At 33.8% G+C, this 19,804-nt stretch overlaps 1 protein-coding gene across 8 annotated transcripts in view; it reads left to right on the forward strand.

The window, feature by feature from the left end:
- Window positions 1–19,804, forward strand: part of ATP11A (ATPase phospholipid transporting 11A) — a 115,668-nt gene that overhangs the window by 79,691 nt on the left and 16,173 nt on the right. For 6 of the 8 annotated variants that reach the window (XR_015774652.1, XM_088067924.1, XM_088067933.1 and 3 more), the window contains exons 12-26: window positions 534–731; window positions 2,236–2,409; window positions 3,779–3,942; window positions 4,221–4,292; window positions 6,035–6,108; window positions 6,353–6,456; window positions 8,241–8,422; window positions 8,914–9,165; window positions 11,028–11,202; window positions 12,429–12,531; window positions 12,791–12,936; window positions 13,901–13,960; window positions 15,263–15,390; window positions 17,086–17,221; window positions 17,784–17,807. Coding sequence is in view for 7 of the 8 variants with exons in the window: in XM_088067924.1 (XP_087924050.1) it covers window positions 534–731; window positions 2,236–2,409; window positions 3,779–3,942; window positions 4,221–4,292; window positions 6,035–6,108; window positions 6,353–6,456; window positions 8,241–8,422; window positions 8,914–9,165; window positions 11,028–11,202; window positions 12,429–12,531; window positions 12,791–12,936; window positions 13,901–13,960; window positions 15,263–15,390; window positions 17,086–17,221; window positions 17,784–17,807 (1,992 nt within the window). In the remaining variant the exon portion in view is untranslated. The remainder of the gene's footprint in view (window positions 1–533; window positions 732–2,235; window positions 2,410–3,778; window positions 3,943–4,220; window positions 4,293–6,034; window positions 6,109–6,352; window positions 6,457–8,240; window positions 8,423–8,913; window positions 9,166–11,027; window positions 11,203–12,428; window positions 12,532–12,790; window positions 12,937–13,900; window positions 13,961–15,262; window positions 15,391–17,085; window positions 17,222–17,783; window positions 17,808–19,804) is intronic. The other 2 variants (XM_014249656.2, XM_014249674.2) reach the window with 1 other exon arrangement.

Raw genomic sequence — 19,804 nt, forward strand, 5'->3', positions numbered from 1 at the left:
AAAGCTTCATGGAAGTGTTTTGGAGCAGCTTTTTATTTATATAAATTCCTAAAGAATTGACCTCTTGCCGAGAAATACAAGGGCTGGAAGGAATCCCACAGCTATTGGCAGTCCTGTAAGAGACATGTTCAAAATAATCCACTGTAGGAATCTCCATCAAAATGGCTCTCAAAAGCTTAGTTTCATTTTGCTCTGTTACGAGCACTCAGAGAGCATCAGTCACTAATGCTCATTAGTTGCTCTGGAACTTTACAATAATGCTGTGTACAGTACAGTGCTATGCAACACTATTCTACACCTGTATATCTGTAAAGAAAAAAAACAAATCTAAAAGAAAAAGCTCTATTGCATGCCAGTTGTGATGTTATATATCATGAAGGTTTGCATCCTGTGCTGAACTGTGTGAGGTATGAAAGGTGTTGCTTTCTGTTGAAAAGTTATTTGAAAAAACCAAAATTGTAAATACTTGTAGTAATCCTGCAGTCTTTAATGGTATGTGAAAAAGCAGTATTTTCGTCTTGTTTCTTTGGCAGTTTCTTCAAGCTTTTACAGACTTCCTTGCATTCATGGTTCTTTTCAACTACATTATTCCTGTATCCATGTATGTCACTGTGGAAATGCAGAAATTTCTTGGTTCTTATTTCATTGCATGGGATGAGGAAATGTTCGATGAGGATATAGGTGAAGGACCACTGGTGAACACTTCTGACCTCAATGAAGAGTTGGGACAGGTAAATTTCATTGAATGACAGTATTTTTTCAAGTGTTTCTACTGTAGGTTTTTATTCTAAAATTGTTACTTCAAGGTTTTTTGGTTTTGTTTTATTTTGGTTTTTTTTGCAGCTACATGTGCATTTTCCTTAGTGCTGATTAATTTTAAAAATAAAACCTGAGATATTTTTATTTTCAGATTCAAAAATTCTGATTTCTCACCCACTCAGTAAAATTCAATTAGCATTACTATAGTATTAAGGGATAAACACTTCCTCTCCATCAATTATAAGCATCTAGCTTCCTTAGATTAAAAGTTAGATGGAAAAAGCTCTTTTTGTCTGATTAGACTGACACTGCATCTCCAGACACAAGTTTCATCCATTAACATGATCAATTGCCAGTGTAATTTTTGAAAATAAATTCTGTTTTGTGTTAAGAAAATCATCACCTTGAGATAGAAACAGATAAATTTTGTTTGAGAAAATATTTAATATCTCAGTTAAAAATGTTTTTATAGGTTTTTCAAATGAATAAAACCTATCCACTCTGAAAAAAGTTTAATTGTGGGTATTTAGTCCACACATAAAAAGCCACTGGAAAATTTGGCATGTGCCTTTTCAGATTAGGAAATATTATAGAAGTTGGTCTCAGTGGAAAGTGTGCATAATTAAGGATGCTTTTGAAGACTGACCAAAAATTTATTTGGTTTTCAGTTTATTTTGTTATGCACTGCATAAATGGTAAAGTTTGATAAACAATCTGATGAATTCTAAATAATAGCCTTATTTTCGGTGTTTAATTCCTTACCTTACTTCATTCTCTTAGCTTATCAAACATGACATGTAGTGTGTCTACAATATCTATGTCCAAGATCCGAAATTGAGCCAATCTAGTCCTCTAGTTAATAATTCAGATTTTGGGGTTTTTTTAGTGTTGTTAGACTTAAGCGCTGGGACTCACTGTAAAAGATGAAGTTAATGAAAAATTCAATATTGAGAAAAAAAATGAGTGTTTCCAGGGCAGTTACAGTGCCCATGGATATAACTGTATGTCTCCACAATCCTCATTTAAACTATCATAATTGTAGTGGAGAATTCTGATACTACCTTAAAGACTGTTCTGACAGTAACTGATCCAAATCCAGGCACGTACATTAAATAATAATCCCTGGGAAATTAAATTTGTATGCATTTTGTTTCTATAAATAGCTGTCTTACAGCAAGAAAGACATTAAATACTAAAAAGGACCTAGAGAGAAGAGTGGAAGTAGGTTAAACACATCATTTTACATGCATTATGAGACAAAAGATAGAGTTGTTTGATATTCTTGTAGGATAAAATCTTTAAGGGCCTGTATGTCTGTGAAGATAACTGCCAAAAGAAATTGTTGTCTTCCATTTCTGAAAGAGCATAAGGATTTTCAAAGGAAAGTGTAACCCAGTAATAAACTCAGTTTTGTTCAGAGATGTTGGAAAATCTCTGTTCATGTTTCTGCTGGTTTTATTTTGTTCTCATTTGCAGATTGAGTATGTCTTCACAGATAAAACAGGAACATTAACTGAGAACAATATGGAATTTGTAGAATGTTGCATTGAAGGGCATGTTTATGTACCACATGTTATCTGCAATGGACAAATCCTCCATGATTGTACAGGAATCGATATGATTGACTCATCTCCAGGAGGTAGTGGAAAGGTATGATAACTCTATGTTCTTGGTTTTTTACAATGAAACATGAAAATTGAACTGTACTGATGAAGGGAATATTAGAAATTCAATTCTTGAATTTTACTAATCAAAGTAGATAACTGCATATACATTTTCATATCCTAGTTAAGTGTAAGATTTAGAGACTTAATGGGAAGTTTCTCATTTCAATGCAGTTGTAAAGCTGAGTTAAAATCCAGATATAGAACTTTCTCTGGTTAATAGCTACAGACACAGATAACTGGTTTCCATTTAACTTTAGGTAGAACAGGGAAAGCAAGACAAGAAAATCCTTAAAGGGGAAAATGGGGGCTTAGTGTAAGCACTTAGTCATCACTCAGTGAAAATGTAGCCACAGAATGGTTTATGATCAAATTACTTTAAAATGTGACTTATTGTAGCCACATCTGAAGTGTGCTACCTACAGCATGTGGCTGTTTGCTGTGTAAAGCAAAATTAGTTGAAATTTCAGGAGGCTTTATGTTTGAAAAGAGTTTATATGGGCAGGATAATGACAGCCAAAGTACAATTTTTTATTACATCAGTGCAGTATCGTATCATTCACACTCACTTCATATCATACCCTTCACTGTACAAAATGAGGTCTCTTAAAATATGTTGCTGTAGTTCAGCAGCCTTATCTCTCACCCATGGCCCTCAGGATCTGGTCCCGAGGTATGCTGAATTTTTGTCTTGGAATCACAACAGCACAGACAGTTTGTAATTAACAACACACAAGAATAGGTTTCAGACACAAAGATATGACATGGACAGCTATTCATGAAATAAAAATCTCTTTCTGGTGCCAGGAGCTGTCATTTCCAAACCATCTGAAATTTTATAGGAAGTGGTTGGCTGGAGCTGCCAAAGTATGTGCACTTCAGTAATTTATTTAGTTTTGAGGGGTGTTCAAGTTGCTCAAGAGATTGAAATCTGTAAGCCCTTCTAAGACCTGTGCTCCAAGTACTGCATCCTTCTGTGTGAACTCAGGGCTTCTGAATTATACCTCGAGTAGTGGTTAATTAATACAAGTTGTTAAAGTTTAAGCAAAAAAAATAAAAAAACAACTTCAGCCACATCTAGGCATGCAGAGGAGGTAGAAGTTGCGCACTGGGGTTTTTTTTGCATCATTAACTTGACTTCTTTGGCAATCCCAGCAACCTGACTTGTATGGCACTCCTAAGTGTACAAACAGCTGTGACATGATTGTGTGGTTACCACAAGGAAAGACCTGGCTCCCCCTCAAGGAGCCTGCCTTTGATTAATAATCAGCAGTAATCCGTGATACTGATCACCTCCCAAAAGAAGAGTTTTCAAGCGATAACACGTAATCACAACCATTCCTTTTGCTTTACAGGAGAGAGAGGAACTATTTTTCCGAGCTCTTTGTCTTTGCCACACTGTTCAGGTGAAGGATGATGATAGCGTAGATGGTTTGAAGAAAAGCCAGGCACAGAGAAGATCTTGTATATATATATCATCATCACCTGATGAAGTTGCTTTAGTTGAAGGAATACAGAGGTATGTGTGTACTTAGGTGCTATATTTTTCTAAACTACAGATTTAATCACTGACGCTCAAAATGGTTTCCAGAACAAAAATCGTAATAACGAACACCAAGTAATCTACAGATGATTGTTTCTTAACATGAATTCATGAATTTTCATAGCTTAAAATCAACTAAAAATGGTTTGGGATTTTGGTGTTGGTTTGTTGTGGCCTCAGTCTTAAATCTTTATGACATGCTTAAACTAGATCATTATATATTTGTTGCATTTGTTCTGTGTTTCATTTCACAGACTTGGTTACACCTATCTAAGGCTGAAAGACAATTATATGGAGATCTTAAATCGGGACAATAACATAGAAAAGTGAGTGGTTAAAAATAAAACAAAATAGACTGATGATGAGTTTTTGTTGATGTGTTCAATAAACCATTGTTTCCTTACACATGAATTTTTAAGTCAGGAAAGCCAGGAACCTTGTGTTTGAGTAGAAAAATAAAGAAACTATAGTAATTTTAGTTACTTTCACTTTTTTAATATTATATGCAGTATAAAATACTGGTATGACAATGAAGGTGTGATGTAGGATTCATGACCTGATCTAATAGGTCCTGATGGTTTCATGTACGGTAAATACTTAATAGAAAATGATGTATATTCAATTTGTTTTTCACAAATAATCCATGGAATTTACAGGAGGGTAATATCTGTAGAATAATTTTTGTGGACCATAATATCAGTCAAATTTTCAATAACACTGAAATAGTATAGCTGTTCTGTGGTATGTACATACCCTTGAAAATGTACCTTACACTTATGTAGATGTCTGCTGGTTAAGTCTGTTGTATATCGAGATCTTCCTGCTTGGGTACTCTGCTAACTACACAGGGACTCTTGGACACAAATATAGGAGCCTTGCTGTTACTTTACCCCCTTTTAGGATAATAACGGAGAATTTTTCTCAAAGGTTACTTCAGACTTTTTTGGATCAGCACATAAGAACTGGAGTGAGTATCATTTGGTGACTCAGAAGAAAGCACTATAATTATTGAGAATTTTCTCCCAAATGCATCACATTTTGTAGACATGGGCCTCTGATGTAGCTCACACAGGTCGGAGTTCTAGGGCATTAAAAGGACTTAGGACTGAAGAATCTAACTAAACAAGCAGATCTGGACATAGACAAATCCTGAAAAAGTTGGAATTAATGATTGGATTGGTTATGTTTGTGCTGGAAAAAGAGAGGCTCTCTTAAATTCATGGAAATATATAAGAGAGTAAATGAAAGCAGTATATAAACTGATGAAACCAAAACAGTGCAACAAGAGCTGGTGTTCGTTTTTCCACTTAGAAAGGAAAAGAACATGTGATAAAAGCAAATCCTAGAAATAATGACAAGTGTAAAACCAGTAAAAATAAATTATTTTTTTTCACTTGAATTATCAATATTTGAGCAATTTAATAAATATAATTAAATAAAATACCATTTTGTACCATTTAAAACAAACAGTAGTAAGTTGAACTTAAACAAAGTCTGGAGAAGACCTACCACGTCTTTTAATAATATATTAATAAACATGAAAAACAAAAGCCTAACGAGCCTTTAAAGTATTCTTCCTGACACAAAACCAAAATAAACAAAACTCCCCGTGAAAGAGTATCCTAAAAGAAATCAGCCCTAAAAAGACTGAAATCTCAAACAACAGAATAGTAAAAATTAGAAAAAGATAAAATAAAGACTTGTGTGTAAGCATGCATTTCAAGTTTTAAGGCTATGTCTAAGTATTATACATAGAAACTTTATAATCAGTACAGTTCTCTGGTGCAAGCTTTCTTGTCTTGTACTTAAATAAATTAGATGGACTATGCATCCAAAGATACTTAGGGACCTCACAAGTTCTGTTTCAAGTAATTAGGAGCTAAGGGCTTTCCATATTTATTATTTGCAACCTGATATTTCATTCTCTACTACTTCCATATTCCATAGTACTCAGTGTAATCTTCCATATTAGAAATGGTGTTTAATTTATATGATTGAAGTCATTATAACCAGTTTAGGCATCAGGAAAAATAGAGTTGTGTGAAAAATAGTTTTGTTTCTGTTTCAGGTTTGAATTACTGGAGGTTTTCAGTTTTGACTCTGTGAGACGGCGAATGAGTGTAATTGTTAAATCTTCAACAGGTAGGGCTGTCACACATTCTGTTAGATATTTTGTTTCACTTGGATTTGTTTCAGATTTATCAGAGATAAGCATTAAACACAGTCTATATGCCTTTCTTTATAAAATCAGGGACTAGGTACTACAAATATGCCTACAAATATTAGAGAAAAGTTGGAAGAAAACGTTTTGAAGACTTATTAATTTGGTTGTTTTTTGAAGAAAGTCTATTTGGTCATCTTGAATTCCATATGCTGTCTCTTTTAGGTGATATATTTCTGTTTTGTAAGGGAGCAGATTCATCCATATTTCCTAGGGTTAAAGAAGGTAAAATTGAGCAAGTACGATCCCGAGTAGAACGCAATGCAGTGGTAAGATTCCATTTTATTGATCTGTTCACATGATATCAGTGTCAAAAAGAAATTAACTGTTTTGATCTCCTGCTTTATCTGCTAACAGATTTATCTTTACAGGCACCAAGGTTGTTCCATGCCAAGGTTCACTCAGGCTTTGTGGGTAGCAGTGTGTGTAACTCCCTTATTTGCATCTGTCCTCCATCTCATCTTCCAGATGTCAGTTGTGGTGCAATATGAATGCATTAGATATGCACAACTGTATGCTAAACCAGAGGTCATCAGTTAGCTCATTAGTATGGCATTTTCACAATTGTGGTTTGAATTAATTTTTGAATAGAAGAAAAGTGTACATCTCTGTAAAAACTATTGCTAGTTTCAGTCCCCAGCCTAAGCAACTACGATCTTCTGCCTTTGATTGTTTTACAAGCTCTGGGGAGACAGTGCAGTGATCATCCATATCTTATATTTTTGCTTGCTAAAAATCAGCTATGAACTGTCTGATCACCTTTAAAAGAAATTCAGAACTTGGTTTTACCTAAAAATACTATTTGGAGTTGTACTGAATTTTGATGTGTCTGAAAATATGCAGAACTCATTGCGCTGCAGGGTAGCTGCCAGTGTTTCATAGCATATAATTTGATGACTTCTAGTACTCAAACTGAAAACGAAGTATTACAGATATGTGGAAAAAAAAAAGCCACAGTGTCACCTGCTTTTGTTTTGAAGGGAAAAACTCTCAAATTGCTTTACTAAGCTTCATTTTATATGGGACAGCTGTCTGATAGTTACAAGTAAAAGAGGCTAATGAAGTTGAAAAGTATATATATTTTTTTTATTTATATATATTTATATTTATGTGTTTATATATTAAATATATATTATATAACAATATTTATATATTTATAACTTTATATATTTAGAATATATATATATATATATAAATATATTTAGATATCATATCCATTCAGTGTCTGGAAAGAAATCCAGACCAGCACCTAATTCTTCATCCTGCATAATTAGAAATAGGACTGGCTCCAGGCTACACACACAGAAGCCTGTCAAAGAGAATACCTGGCACCTGCTTTTATCAATATCAAGAGTCAGGGAGGTATTTTAATTCTCCTTCTTGGTTTGGTCATAAGTAACTATACAAAGACCTACTGGATGGATTAAAGTTAAGGAAGCTGAAGTGCCAGTTAAATGGTATTGTGAGATGCAATATATAACTCAGATGGCAAAACTTTTCTGTGTTATAATAACTTTTCCCCACCTTACACAATTTATATACTCCCTTTTTTGTTCATCACACAGTCCAGAAGTTTGATGCAGTATGAGACACTCACAGCTAAATTCTAGTTTTCACTTGACCAAAATTGGTACCGTTGGCTTTTCACTTTCAGTTCTCTTTGTGATGTTTGGTCTCTGTGGATGTGCTACAACACAGCAACAAAATCAGGTTCTGCATATATTACTATTATTCTGACTCATTCTGCCTAATTATACACATAGGGAAGGAAACATTTACCTTGACTTTGCCATCTCTTGTAATCTCATATATCCAGTTGGATCACTGAGCTGTTTATTTTCTGGGAAATTGAGGTTGGTTCATCAAGTTGTAACTGCTTCCAGAGCAGAACAGAAGTAAGCTGAACCATATCCTAGTCTATACTGTACTGTACCAGTCTATACTTAGTCACTTCGTGATGTTCCTTTTTCAAATCCTCCAGCATAAACACCAGCAAGAGGTCTAAGAAAAGTTTTGTAAAATGCATTTTGTTGCTTTTGATTGTGGTCTTTAGGAGGGACTGCGAACATTGTGTGTTGCATATAAAAAGCTCACAGCAGAAGAATATAGCAATGTACAGAAGCTGCTTCAGAATGCAAAGTTGGCCCTTCAGGACCGGGACAAGAAATTGGCAGAAGTGTATGAGAAGATAGAAAGAGATTTTATATTACTTGGTGCTACAGCTGTGGAAGATCGGTTAGTTAGTACATTTCTTAGTTTCTTATGTTCAGTGATGGGGACAAAGTAATTGAAGACTCTTTTTCTGCGTTAGAGATTTATTTGGGAAATCTCTTATTTGAATCAACTTCAGACTCTTATCTTACTGAAGTTACACACAGCAACTTTATATCCTAGTAAGCAATTAATAATAGTTAAGTGTACAAAAATGAGTGTATTCTTTGAACCATTTACATACATGTAATTATTGAACCAGTTATAGGCAAAAGTTTTGGAGGAAAGGACTACAAAATGGGAATTGAGGAAATGAAGGAAGAATCTTTAGATCTTAAAAGGATTCAAAAACGTATACTAGTCCCCTAAATATTTTTGGAGTCATACTTCGGGGAAAATTCTTAGATCTGTTAATTTCTATTGAAATTTTTTTATTTGTTTATGAAAATCTTTCAATAAAGACCTTTCTCATTTCCAAGTAGCCCATCAATGTATGTTGTCAATTGACTTTACAGACTACAAGAAAAAGCTGCTGACACAATCGAAGCGCTCCAGAAAGCAGGAATTAAAGTTTGGGTTCTGACAGGAGACAAAATGGAGACTGCTGCAGCTACTTGCTACGCTTGCAAACTCTTCCGACGAAATACACAAATACTTGAGCTAACCACAAAGAAAATTGAGGAGCAGAGTTTACATGATGTGCTTTTTGACCTAAACAAAACTGTCATAAGACAAAATGGCAGCTTAACCAGGGATACCTACTCAGGGTAAGGCAAAAGTTGGATTTTGAACCTGGAAATGGGCTTCTGGGCATTTTGCAAACAATGAAATGATGACCATTTGCCTTAAGAACAGCACTATGTTTCAGTTTCTGTTGCCAATGTGTGAATTATTGTATAGCAATTAAGTATAGGATTGTTTAGAGAAATTTAGGTTTTCAGTCATGGTTCTTTATCTCATTTCTGGTACTACTTTGACTCTTAAAAGAAAAATCACAACTGATACTGTAATAATTTTTCCACCATAAAACCGTTAGCAATAAGTTAACAAGTATTTGTGACAGTATTTTAGCAGAGATTTTCTATAATTCTTAGCCTTACAGCTTAAATGTCTGGACCAGGTAATGTTTCTTAGCTCTCCTTACCCCATTGGTCTAATCAAGAACATTTATATAATCAGTTAAATAAATAATTTTTCTCCATGTCATCTGTACCATTTTGTTTAAGTACCACAGGCCTTACAAGGTGTGATCAAACATGTTTGTTTAACTTTTTGTGCAATGCCAATTTTCTACATCTTTAAACTCTTCAGATCTTTTTTTGCCTTTATCTCCAGAGCTGGAGAATAGTACTAAGATAGTAATAGCAGGATTCTGCCTGTATTTTCAAATTCAAGCTAAACATGCTTCACTATAATACACCAAAAATTCAGTACCTTACTTGACCTCATTAATGACAGCTTTTCATTTGATATCATTGTACACCGATGGCATTGCCCTGTTTGTGCTAGCAGTAGCAAAGTGATGAAAATATCTGGGAACTGTTATTAAATGTAGTTTACAGAATTTTATCTTGCCAAAAATAGCTTCAGTTCTAGTAAAAATTATGGAGATGCCTAAAACACGTATTAATAAATATGCTTTTCTCTCAAACATTGGTCTTGGTGAAACCATGTTTGTTGAAACCCCGCGCACAGCAGTGTGTAACCTTGGAACACTGCAAAGAGTGTAAAAATAAACCTCCGTGTACATTTATACAACGTTCACTGTTGACCCAGAGCCTGAGGCTGCCGTGTAATGCAGGCAGATGTAAGGGTGCTCTGAAATAACTTATTTGGATGCAGCAGAAAATTGCTCTTGCAGTCCAGACCATCTTACCTTCTCCCATTGTTCACTGTATGATAAAGTAGTGAATAAACTACTTCCTGTGACTATGGTTACACTTCTAGCAATGCTCAAATTACTACAGACATACTGCTAATAGATTTTTATGGATAAGAATATATTGTAATATTATAGGAAACATAAATAGTTATTTCATTTTAGTGTTGTAAATGAAAGTAAACCTGTATTTGACTTAGCCACTACTCTAAAGGCTAAATATCCATACTGTAGATGTAGACAGTGGCCTTATCCATCTGGGCCAAGAGGTTTCTTTTAGGCATTTCCTTCAAGGCACTATTTACTTCTGTAAATGTAGACCCTTGGAAAAAAAATTATTTCCTCATCAGAGTAGGCCTTCCCTTTAACTTACTTTTCCTCTGTTATGGAATGTGCCACAAAATTAACTTTTTTCCTGCAGCTTGGTTTAGCTCATTGCACTTCCTGGGACCTTTTCAAACCAAACTGAAAAGTCATTAATTATACACTCATACTCAGTGGTGAAGTCACTTAGATATCAGATTTATGTATTCAAACCTGGTGAAGCACTGAATATTTTCAACATAATCCAGAATTTTAAAATGTTGTAAGTCTTATACAAGGAATTTCCTTTAGAAGTATATTAACTTTGTGGTATTCTATACGCATTACTATTTCATTAATTAATTTTCACGTAATTCTTGCTGACAGATTTTAAATGTGTCTGAGAATTTTACAGTAGCACTTAGTTTATATTTTATCCCCAAACAGACTTTCAACCGATACGCAAGATTACGGCTTAATTATTGATGGAGCAGCATTATCATTAATAATGAAACCAAGACATGATGGGAGCTCTGGTAACTACAGAGAGATCTTTCTTAATATTTGCAGGAACTGCAGTGCAGTGTTATGCTGTCGAATGGCACCTCTGCAAAAAGCACAGGTTTGTGTTTAATTTCATAATTGCTCATTAGTTATGCACATATGTAGATATTGACGATTAATGCTCTGTATGACTTAGGATAACTTAAGATGTTACGATTAATTTTTTTCATCTTCTAAAATAAAAAAAGTAAAAAAAAAATAATGGAGGGGTGAAAATTTCTGCTGGCAAGCAATTTAGATAAGGGTATGCTACAACAGCACCCAGCTGTGCACCTGAATTTGATTTACATGCATACTGTTCAAATTTTATGGTTGGTATATGCTAATATGAACATATTTAATAAATGAACTAACTGCTCTCTTCTTAACCTAACAAACTCCGTATAGTCTACTCTTTTGACACTATAAGAACCTGTGTTACTTGTTACTGCAGTGATATTTTTTCTGTTTTTAACATAAGTGGAAAGCCAAGAAGAATAGACAAAAAAAAGTGTGCATTATCATGTTTTAGTATACCTGACTGTTGCATTTGCCATTTGTATCAAGTAAAAACTTATCCTTCCAATACTGAAACCTCTCAAGATAGCTGAAGAGCTGTTAAAGGAAAGAAGTACTTGTATATGTATTTCTTTTTTCTTTCAGTTTGTCATGTCTTTTTCTCAGTGCACAGGTATAGCATGTGTAACCCTTATTCACATTAACAAATGTATGTAGCCAGCACTATAATTATCTGGAAGTTTGTAGAAGTTCTTAGTTGCAGCTGACTCAATACCAAGTTTTCAGAGACAATAATTTGTAATGGAGAGATTTGAAGTCACATATTTGGACAATTTCTATATCAATAGTTTTTATATGTATATAGAGTACGATATATTTTCTTAAATGTAGGAAAAAAGTTCAACACAGATTAGAAATAAAAGGTTTTTAGTCTTTCATTTCAGGATTTCTTTGAAATGGTGCACTCTCTGGAATACTCTTAATTTACTGATGCACTGCATTAAGCAATCTTAACAGTATCTTCCATTATTCAGCTCTTCCTTCCTCCCATCCCATCTCTCTCTTAGTAGTTTGGAAATATTTAAAAAAAATGTTTGGAATAAATACTTTATAATATGAGCAAACTGTGATCTTTATGTATAGCTGTTGCAATGTGTAATGTTGGTTTTCCCTGCCTTCTGAGAATTTATTATAAAACTGTCTTGGTAATTTTTATTTAATGTTACACTTATGCAAAATAGCAAACCATTACAGAGGAGAGTTTCTAACACTATTTTTTTTTTTCAGATTGTAAAGTTGATTAAGTTATCAAAAGAACATCCTATCACATTAGCAATTGGTGATGGAGCAAATGATGTCAGTATGATTCTAGAAGCACATGTTGGTATAGGTAAGCCTGCTCTGTAGTATATTATTTCAAGTGAAATGACAAAAAACATGCATTTCTTAAAAACAGGCAGTCTCAAAGAATCAGGTTATATGTGTTACAGACAACTTTTAGTGCATTTGTCCTAGGAATTGTATGAGATACAGTCGTGATCTCCCATTCTGTCAGTACCATATCATTATTATATAATTTTGCAATTAATTATGTCTTTTTAATGGTTCTTTACTTATTAAATAGCTCTACCTCTTTTTTTTTTTTTAAGGAATCATTGGCAAAGAAGGTCGTCAAGCAGCAAGAAACAGTGACTATGCAATACCTAAATTTAAACATTTGAAAAAAATGTTGCTTGTTCATGGGCATTTATATTACATTAGGATATCTGAACTTGTGCAATACTTCTTTTATAAGGTAGGAGAATGCTTATTCTAATTACATAAGCCTCAAAAACTTAAATATCTGACTATATAAAGTTTTTGCAACTAATGATACAAACTGGCAGCAATTCCATAAAGAGATTTTCTTGAGTACCAGATGCAGTGCTTAAATGGGATTATTTTAAATGGGTTTTTATTCTGAACATGAAGTGAAATAGATTTTATATAGATAGATTCTGTAATAGATGTTGCACTTAAAACCAAAACTTCCATCTTATTTTTTCATATCCTACAAATTCCATCTCAGACTGGTCTGCTTATTTCCAGTACCATCCAGGTTGTCTTTATCGTGAACTTTTAAATCACATTGGACATAGTATTTGAGAACTTAGACATTACTGCAAATTAAGTTAGACTAAATTCATTAGAATAGTGTAGGTGGAAAAAGTTCATAGTGAGCATCCCCCTATTTAGACAGTTTTGTTATTTCTAAATGTTGGCATCTAATCCAAGCTTTTGGTAAGCAATGGAGTATTATAGAAAGGAACTGTTACAGGTTTGATCTCATGTTTGACTGTAGCTATAACTGGGAGAGGATGACATTTGGGGTTACAGCTAGAAACATGTTTCAGTTGCTTTGTGGAAACCATGCTAATCAGAGTATCCATGCTTGCTTATCATGGTTTATCTCCTCCTTTGGATTGTCCCTTTTTTGCTTTGCTGTAAGTGAACTGTATTCCTGGATCCCAAATTTCACTGCCCTTGAATTTTCAAACTGTAGCCTTGTAAGATTGTTTTGAAAATATTTTAAGTGTTTTTTTTCTAACAGTATTACTGCATGATGTGACTGTTGGAGTTTAATATATATGTAGTTTTTATTACTGTTCCTGCCATGCTCACTATTGTTAGTGTTATAAAACTATGATGCACCCATCTATAGCCTTGTATATAAATTAGCGCTTGCATTTCGCTTTACAACAGTTCACTTTGTTTTTCAGAATGTCTGCTTCATTTTTCCTCAGTTTTTATATCAGTTCTTCTGTGGGTTTTCACAACAGGTTAGTTATCTTTTTCTATCAATGTCATGTTATCTCTTTTGCTTTTTTTATAACAAAAAAAAAAAAAAAAAGATCTTCCTAAAAATTTTGTGTTGACTTACACAAAGAAGAACATCACTTTTGGTTCATACAGTATTCAGTGGCAATTGCATTTAAGTTACAGAATTACTGTTTTTATGAATTATCATAAAAGCAATGTTAAAATCAAGGAATACAGAAATACAATATTTGGAAATGGCAGTGCAAAGTGAAGTGTCTGTGGGAAATGTGCATTCAGTTAGATTTAAGCCTACTGGACGTGAATAGGGGAAATCCTGAAAGATGAGTAATTAAATGAAAATTGTTCATTTTTAGAATTCAGAATGAAAATGAGAGAATAAAGTAGTCTTCTCTAGGATAAACAGATATGAATTACGAATTTCAGATGAATAGCAGCATCCAAGTACTTGAAAAGAAAATATAAAAACTGAAAAATGGAGGAAAAGTGAACTATTACTCAACAGAGAAGTGCCATCATTCAGGAGATGATTCAGTATTTGCCTTCCTAATTTTTTGTTTATTTTCTCTTCTCCCTTGTTCTCATCTAATTTGTGTAGAAAAGATCTGTCTACCTCTTCTTTCTTCTGAATGAGGGAGCAAAAAACAAAGGAATGATTGACTGGATTTGGACAAAAAAGGTTTATGTTTTCAGTATTAAATTGAGTGAGAGTTGGATTTAATTGGGAGGAAAACAGCACTATTGAATTTGTTGAAAGAAAGCCCAGGAGAAGTTAAAATAACAGTTTATTTTTTTTTTCTGTTTTGAATTCTGTTTCAAACAACCACAGAAAACTTTGTAGGTTTTTATAAGGCATTTTTAGGATTTAGGTATGAAAACGTGGTATGAAAATTTAGCTGAATTTTTCTCCTTTTTTATAAACATTGAGGAGATAAAAGGGGAAGGAGATATATGGGTGTTGTGTCAGAGAAAAATTTCTGCCTCTACAGGAATCTGTAATTTGGAGCTGGTATTACAGCTGAAACAATAGGAGGAGCCAGTATGTGGACCACACTGGTCCATGAAATGGATTTTTTTGCTGATCTTTTTCCTCCAGGTAAATGGGATACAAGTGGAGAGTTGTATCCCATACCGGTCAGCAGCAGTTTATGGGTATTTGCCTCCATTCTGAAGAAATATAACTTTGGTTTCCTGCAGAAGTTCATGCATTCATTTCAAATGAAGTCTCATGCAGAAGATTTATTTTTAAACTATGATTTGATTTTAAATTAAAAGTAGCTGATTTAATTATTTTCCATCTACAGACTTTATACGATACTGCGTATCTCACACTGTACAATATCAGCTTCACCTCCCTTCCTATCCTCTTGTACGGTCTAATGGAACAACATGTCAGTCCAGACACACTCAAGAGAGAGCCTTCCCTGTACAGGTAAAATTAAAACACTGTACCCCAAAGTTTGACTGTTCAGTTGTGGGATCTGTGTCTGTTACAGTGGAAGTCCTCAAGATTTCTATACCACAAGGATACAGCAGAACATCAGATACACTGCAGCAGAAAGACTGAAGACCAGATGCATGGCCTACGAAGTTACAACAGATAAACATGTGTTTTTACATGCACATTTACAAACCAAACCAGGCATTTGCTACAGAGGGAATGAAAGCAAAATAGTAATCACTGTTTAACAAAATCATATTAGGAGATTTATTTTAGTACTCTTTATTTCCTCCAACCATGGGGAGGAAATACGGGGAACAGAAGTATTTTAAAAAAAGAAAACATGCTGTTTTTTCTAGATACATGTTTTATTCTGTAAGAAAAGATGACTGAATGTTACAGTGTATCAGAGGATGTATTCTGTGTGGTGTCCAACGTATTGTTGACTCATTTCTGGACATTGGAATTGACTTGTTTAGGTTCTTAACCACTTGAAATACAGAACTGCTTTTGGCCGTCTAAATTAGGAACAGTGCTCAGTTTAGATCCTTGTAGCTGCAAAAGCAGTACATTTCAGGGAGAGGTAACAGGAGATAATCAAAGAAAAAACATTCTTCGAAACAAGTAATATTGGCTGCCCAAGCATTAATCAACAGTAATGAAATTTGAAGAAGAATACAAGAGAATACTGTTGAGTTTCAGCAGTAATGTTTTAATTTTCTCTGTGATGTTTTGAATGTTTTTAATTTAGAAATGGTAATTCAGAAGCCTCTTTCTGGTTTATGAAAGCTAGCAGAGCTTACTTGTCAGAAACTTGTGTGTTTTGATACCTGACAGAGACTATTGCTAAGCTGTTTAGGGCAATAGTGGTTGTTCTGGGCCAGATGAGGCTATTCGTGGCCAAATACGGGTTTGCACTCTATATTGTTAATCTCTGGGGAGAAATTACTTTATGTGGTCATCAGACAGTCTTTAAAGTTCATATGATGGAAGTACTGGTTGGTAGTAAATGTTTCTGTAACTCAGGGTTTTCATTTAACTATGTCCTGATTGACTCTGATGCATTCTATACTGTATGCCAAGTTGATGCATACCCATTATGTGGACAAAAACTGAAGTTGTAACATTTAACAATTTTTTGTAGTAAGAAAATACATACTAGTGAAGTGTACTGTAGTTTACAAATCCCTGTATGTTTTTGTGGAAAAACATTCAAGCAACTCTATTTGACCTGAAGCTTCAAGTCAACTGCAAACCCCTCGTTTTACATTCCACATAAAATTAATGTTTTATTTTGTTGCAATAGTCTGTATATAAGTATCCTAGGGGAAATAAAGCGAAGTCTCCAGAGACCTCTAGTGTTTCCATTTAATATCTGCAGTGGATCATGACATGCGCAGCAAGCACTAGAAAAGAGATACCTTCTGTAAAGAGATTGAAAAGTAAACGGGTACAGCATAGAGTTTGCCATTGTTGAAATAAGCAGAATTACAGGGATCAGTAAAAAGGGTTTAGTAACAATTAAATAAAAATAAAGAGGACATGTTGAGGTAGGAGTTAGATTTGCAGTGGTGGACAGTTGTAATGTGGAAATGTAGTGGTTTTCAAGAAACAGTATGAATGATCTCACTTATCTGGGATTTTCAGACCTGTTGATAATGAACATATGTTTCTTGTTTCACACAGAGATGTTGCCAAGAATGCTTTGCTGCGCTGGCGTGCATTTATTTATTGGACATTCCTAGGAGTGTTTGATGCTGTGGTATTTTTCTTTGGTGCCTATTTATTGTTAGACAACACAATTGTGACCAGCAATGGACAGGTTAGTGTTGGATTTCATCAGTCAATGGTAATTTTTTTTAATGCCAGTTGTGAAATGAACATAATTTTAATTGTTTTCTTTAATATTTTATGCAAGATGATAACTTTTTTATGAGTTACGGTGAGATAGATGGGTTATCTGTTTAAATAAATCTGAACAGTTCAATGAAACATACTGTGTATTAGTAAGCAGAGACATAAGATTGGATACTAATTAGGAGAAATATATGACATCAATTCCATGTCTTCTTAATGTATACAGTAACTTTTCAGTTTCATACTTAACATGCATCTGATGAATATGTGTTTAACATACCAAAATGCTCTCGGTAGAGTAGTTATGAATGATCATAAAAGATTTTAAATATATAAAAGCTTTTTAATAGTTTAATTATTTTTGACATATAGCAGCTTAAAATAATCTATCTCTACTTGCTTTGCAGTCACATGAATGCAAATTTTATGAACTTTTGCATTTTATTTATTTTATCCATTGATATTTTGGTCTATTTTATTTGTGTGCTTTTTTTCTTTTTGCTACTTGCTTCTCTTCCTATCCTCAGCTAATGACAACCAGCACTCACATGGTAAGACTATTGTGGATTTGTCATGATATCCATTTCATCTTTCACTGTTCTTAAATTAAACTGTTAAAGAGCAGTACAATATCATTTAAGCCTACAGTTAGAAATGTTCTTTATAGCTACTCTATAAGTATTTAAAATAAAAAAGACTTTATACAAATTATATTGAGGTATATGAGGTGTGGTATAGAATCATGAACTTTAAAAAAGCTTTTTGCTTCTTTGCATTTTGTTATTCTGTTGTATGCTATTCTGTAACCTACATTTTGTTGCTGACTCTCTGCTATAGAAATTTTTTTACAGTTTATGCTATAATGTGCTTTAATGGGTTTAGAAAATGTCCTCAAAGTGAGAAAGCAAATAAACTCTACATGGTTTTCTTGCCTGTATGCGACATGCACATTTGCTACAAATGCAGTGTTCAGATATCATTGAAAACCACCTTTGTGACATCTGTCAGGGAAATGAACTTCAAGTGTGAGAGAGAGAACACTTGTTAAAAAACGTTTTTTTCTAAGGACAGAATGAGCTTCCACTAGACAGAACTACACATACTGCACTATAGCTTTTTTGATACCATTATGCTCTCTGTTAGATGTCCAAAATTCTTCATCACCATATATTTAGGGTGCTGAAAATTAGAGTTATCATACCTGTACCAATTTTGTAAACAGTTTGTATTGTGAATATTCTGACTTGGTTCCTTTATGAAATTCTAGTTGTCTTCCATTACACGCATTCAATCTAATTCTAAGGCTTTAAAGCTAGATTAATGCCTAAATCTCAAATTTCAGATGTTGAAGTCTACAACTAGATACCCATGTTAATACTTGAAGATAATGTGTTGCTTGAGGAGACATTCTGAGTCTTGAGTGACTGCGTTAGAAAATTTGTCTTTATTGAGGATGCATGCCTGTCTTTATGTATAAAACTTGAGAGATATTGAGTTGCATTTTTAGATTTAAAGGCTTGAAAATTTCAAGTGTTCAGGAATAGCCAGAGACACTTATGTGAGTTTATACACACGTCAATGCTAATAGGTGTTGATAGGTATTTCCCAGTTTTAAAATTTTGCTTAGATCTGGAAAAAGTTAGTGAAGAATTTGAAGGTTTGAAAGGTTTGCTACTGCAACAAAATGTTATTATTGAACAAGGAAAAATAGAAAGCAGTAGAGAACATAAAAAAGCTGACAGTAACACTAATGCCATAAGTGATACATAATGCTGTAAGTCAGGTTCCAGATTCTTAAAACGGATACTGAAGCAAATATGATTTTTTTTTCCTTTCCCCACAAATGACCTAATCACTATTGTCACAAAACTAGTAAAAAATGAACAAAGACAATATCTTTCCCATACAATTCTGCCTGTCAGACTAAAATGAACATACCATTAAGCTTGCTTCCAAACACAGTTCCCCCCAAAATGTTTCTCAGTATTTTGAAATTAGTTTGAAACTATTTGCTTCCTGTAGTGTGATATTACTAGAATAACGGAAAAGTGTACTTCTAATCGCTGAGATCTACTTTATAAATGCCTCCCTTGGTCATTTTCTGGTAAGCAAAACTAAGATGACAAAGATTTATCTCTTATTGTTATTAATTTGTGATTCTTGGTTTTTGTGATATTTTGCTTTGTGTGGTGTTCCATTATGGATAGGACATCATGGTTGGTGTTGCAAAAACATACAGTTAGAAACCAACTACAGAAGAAAAGTAAGAAGAAAGAGAGGCACTGTATAAGTCATAGGAGATTGCAAACATCGTATTAGTTTACCCATATAATAAAATGTATTTCCTGGGTAATTTTCTTTATTTTAACATTTGATACAGAGTACATTAAATGCAATTAAGCTGGATTGAGGGAGACCAAGTTAAAAGGAATAACTGAATGAGAAATACAAAACAACAGGCAGGAAGATAGGTGAGCAGAATGCTGAATTGGAACATGGAAGATCCACAAATACAGTCACAGGAGGAGGAAGTTTTGGATAGGCTGGA

This window comes from Pseudopodoces humilis, chromosome 2 (assembly GCF_049639895.1).
Source record: "Pseudopodoces humilis isolate 2021_Gansu_Grassland_sample_001 chromosome 2, ASM4963989v1, whole genome shotgun sequence".
NCBI lineage: Eukaryota > Metazoa > Chordata > Aves > Passeriformes > Paridae > Pseudopodoces > Pseudopodoces humilis.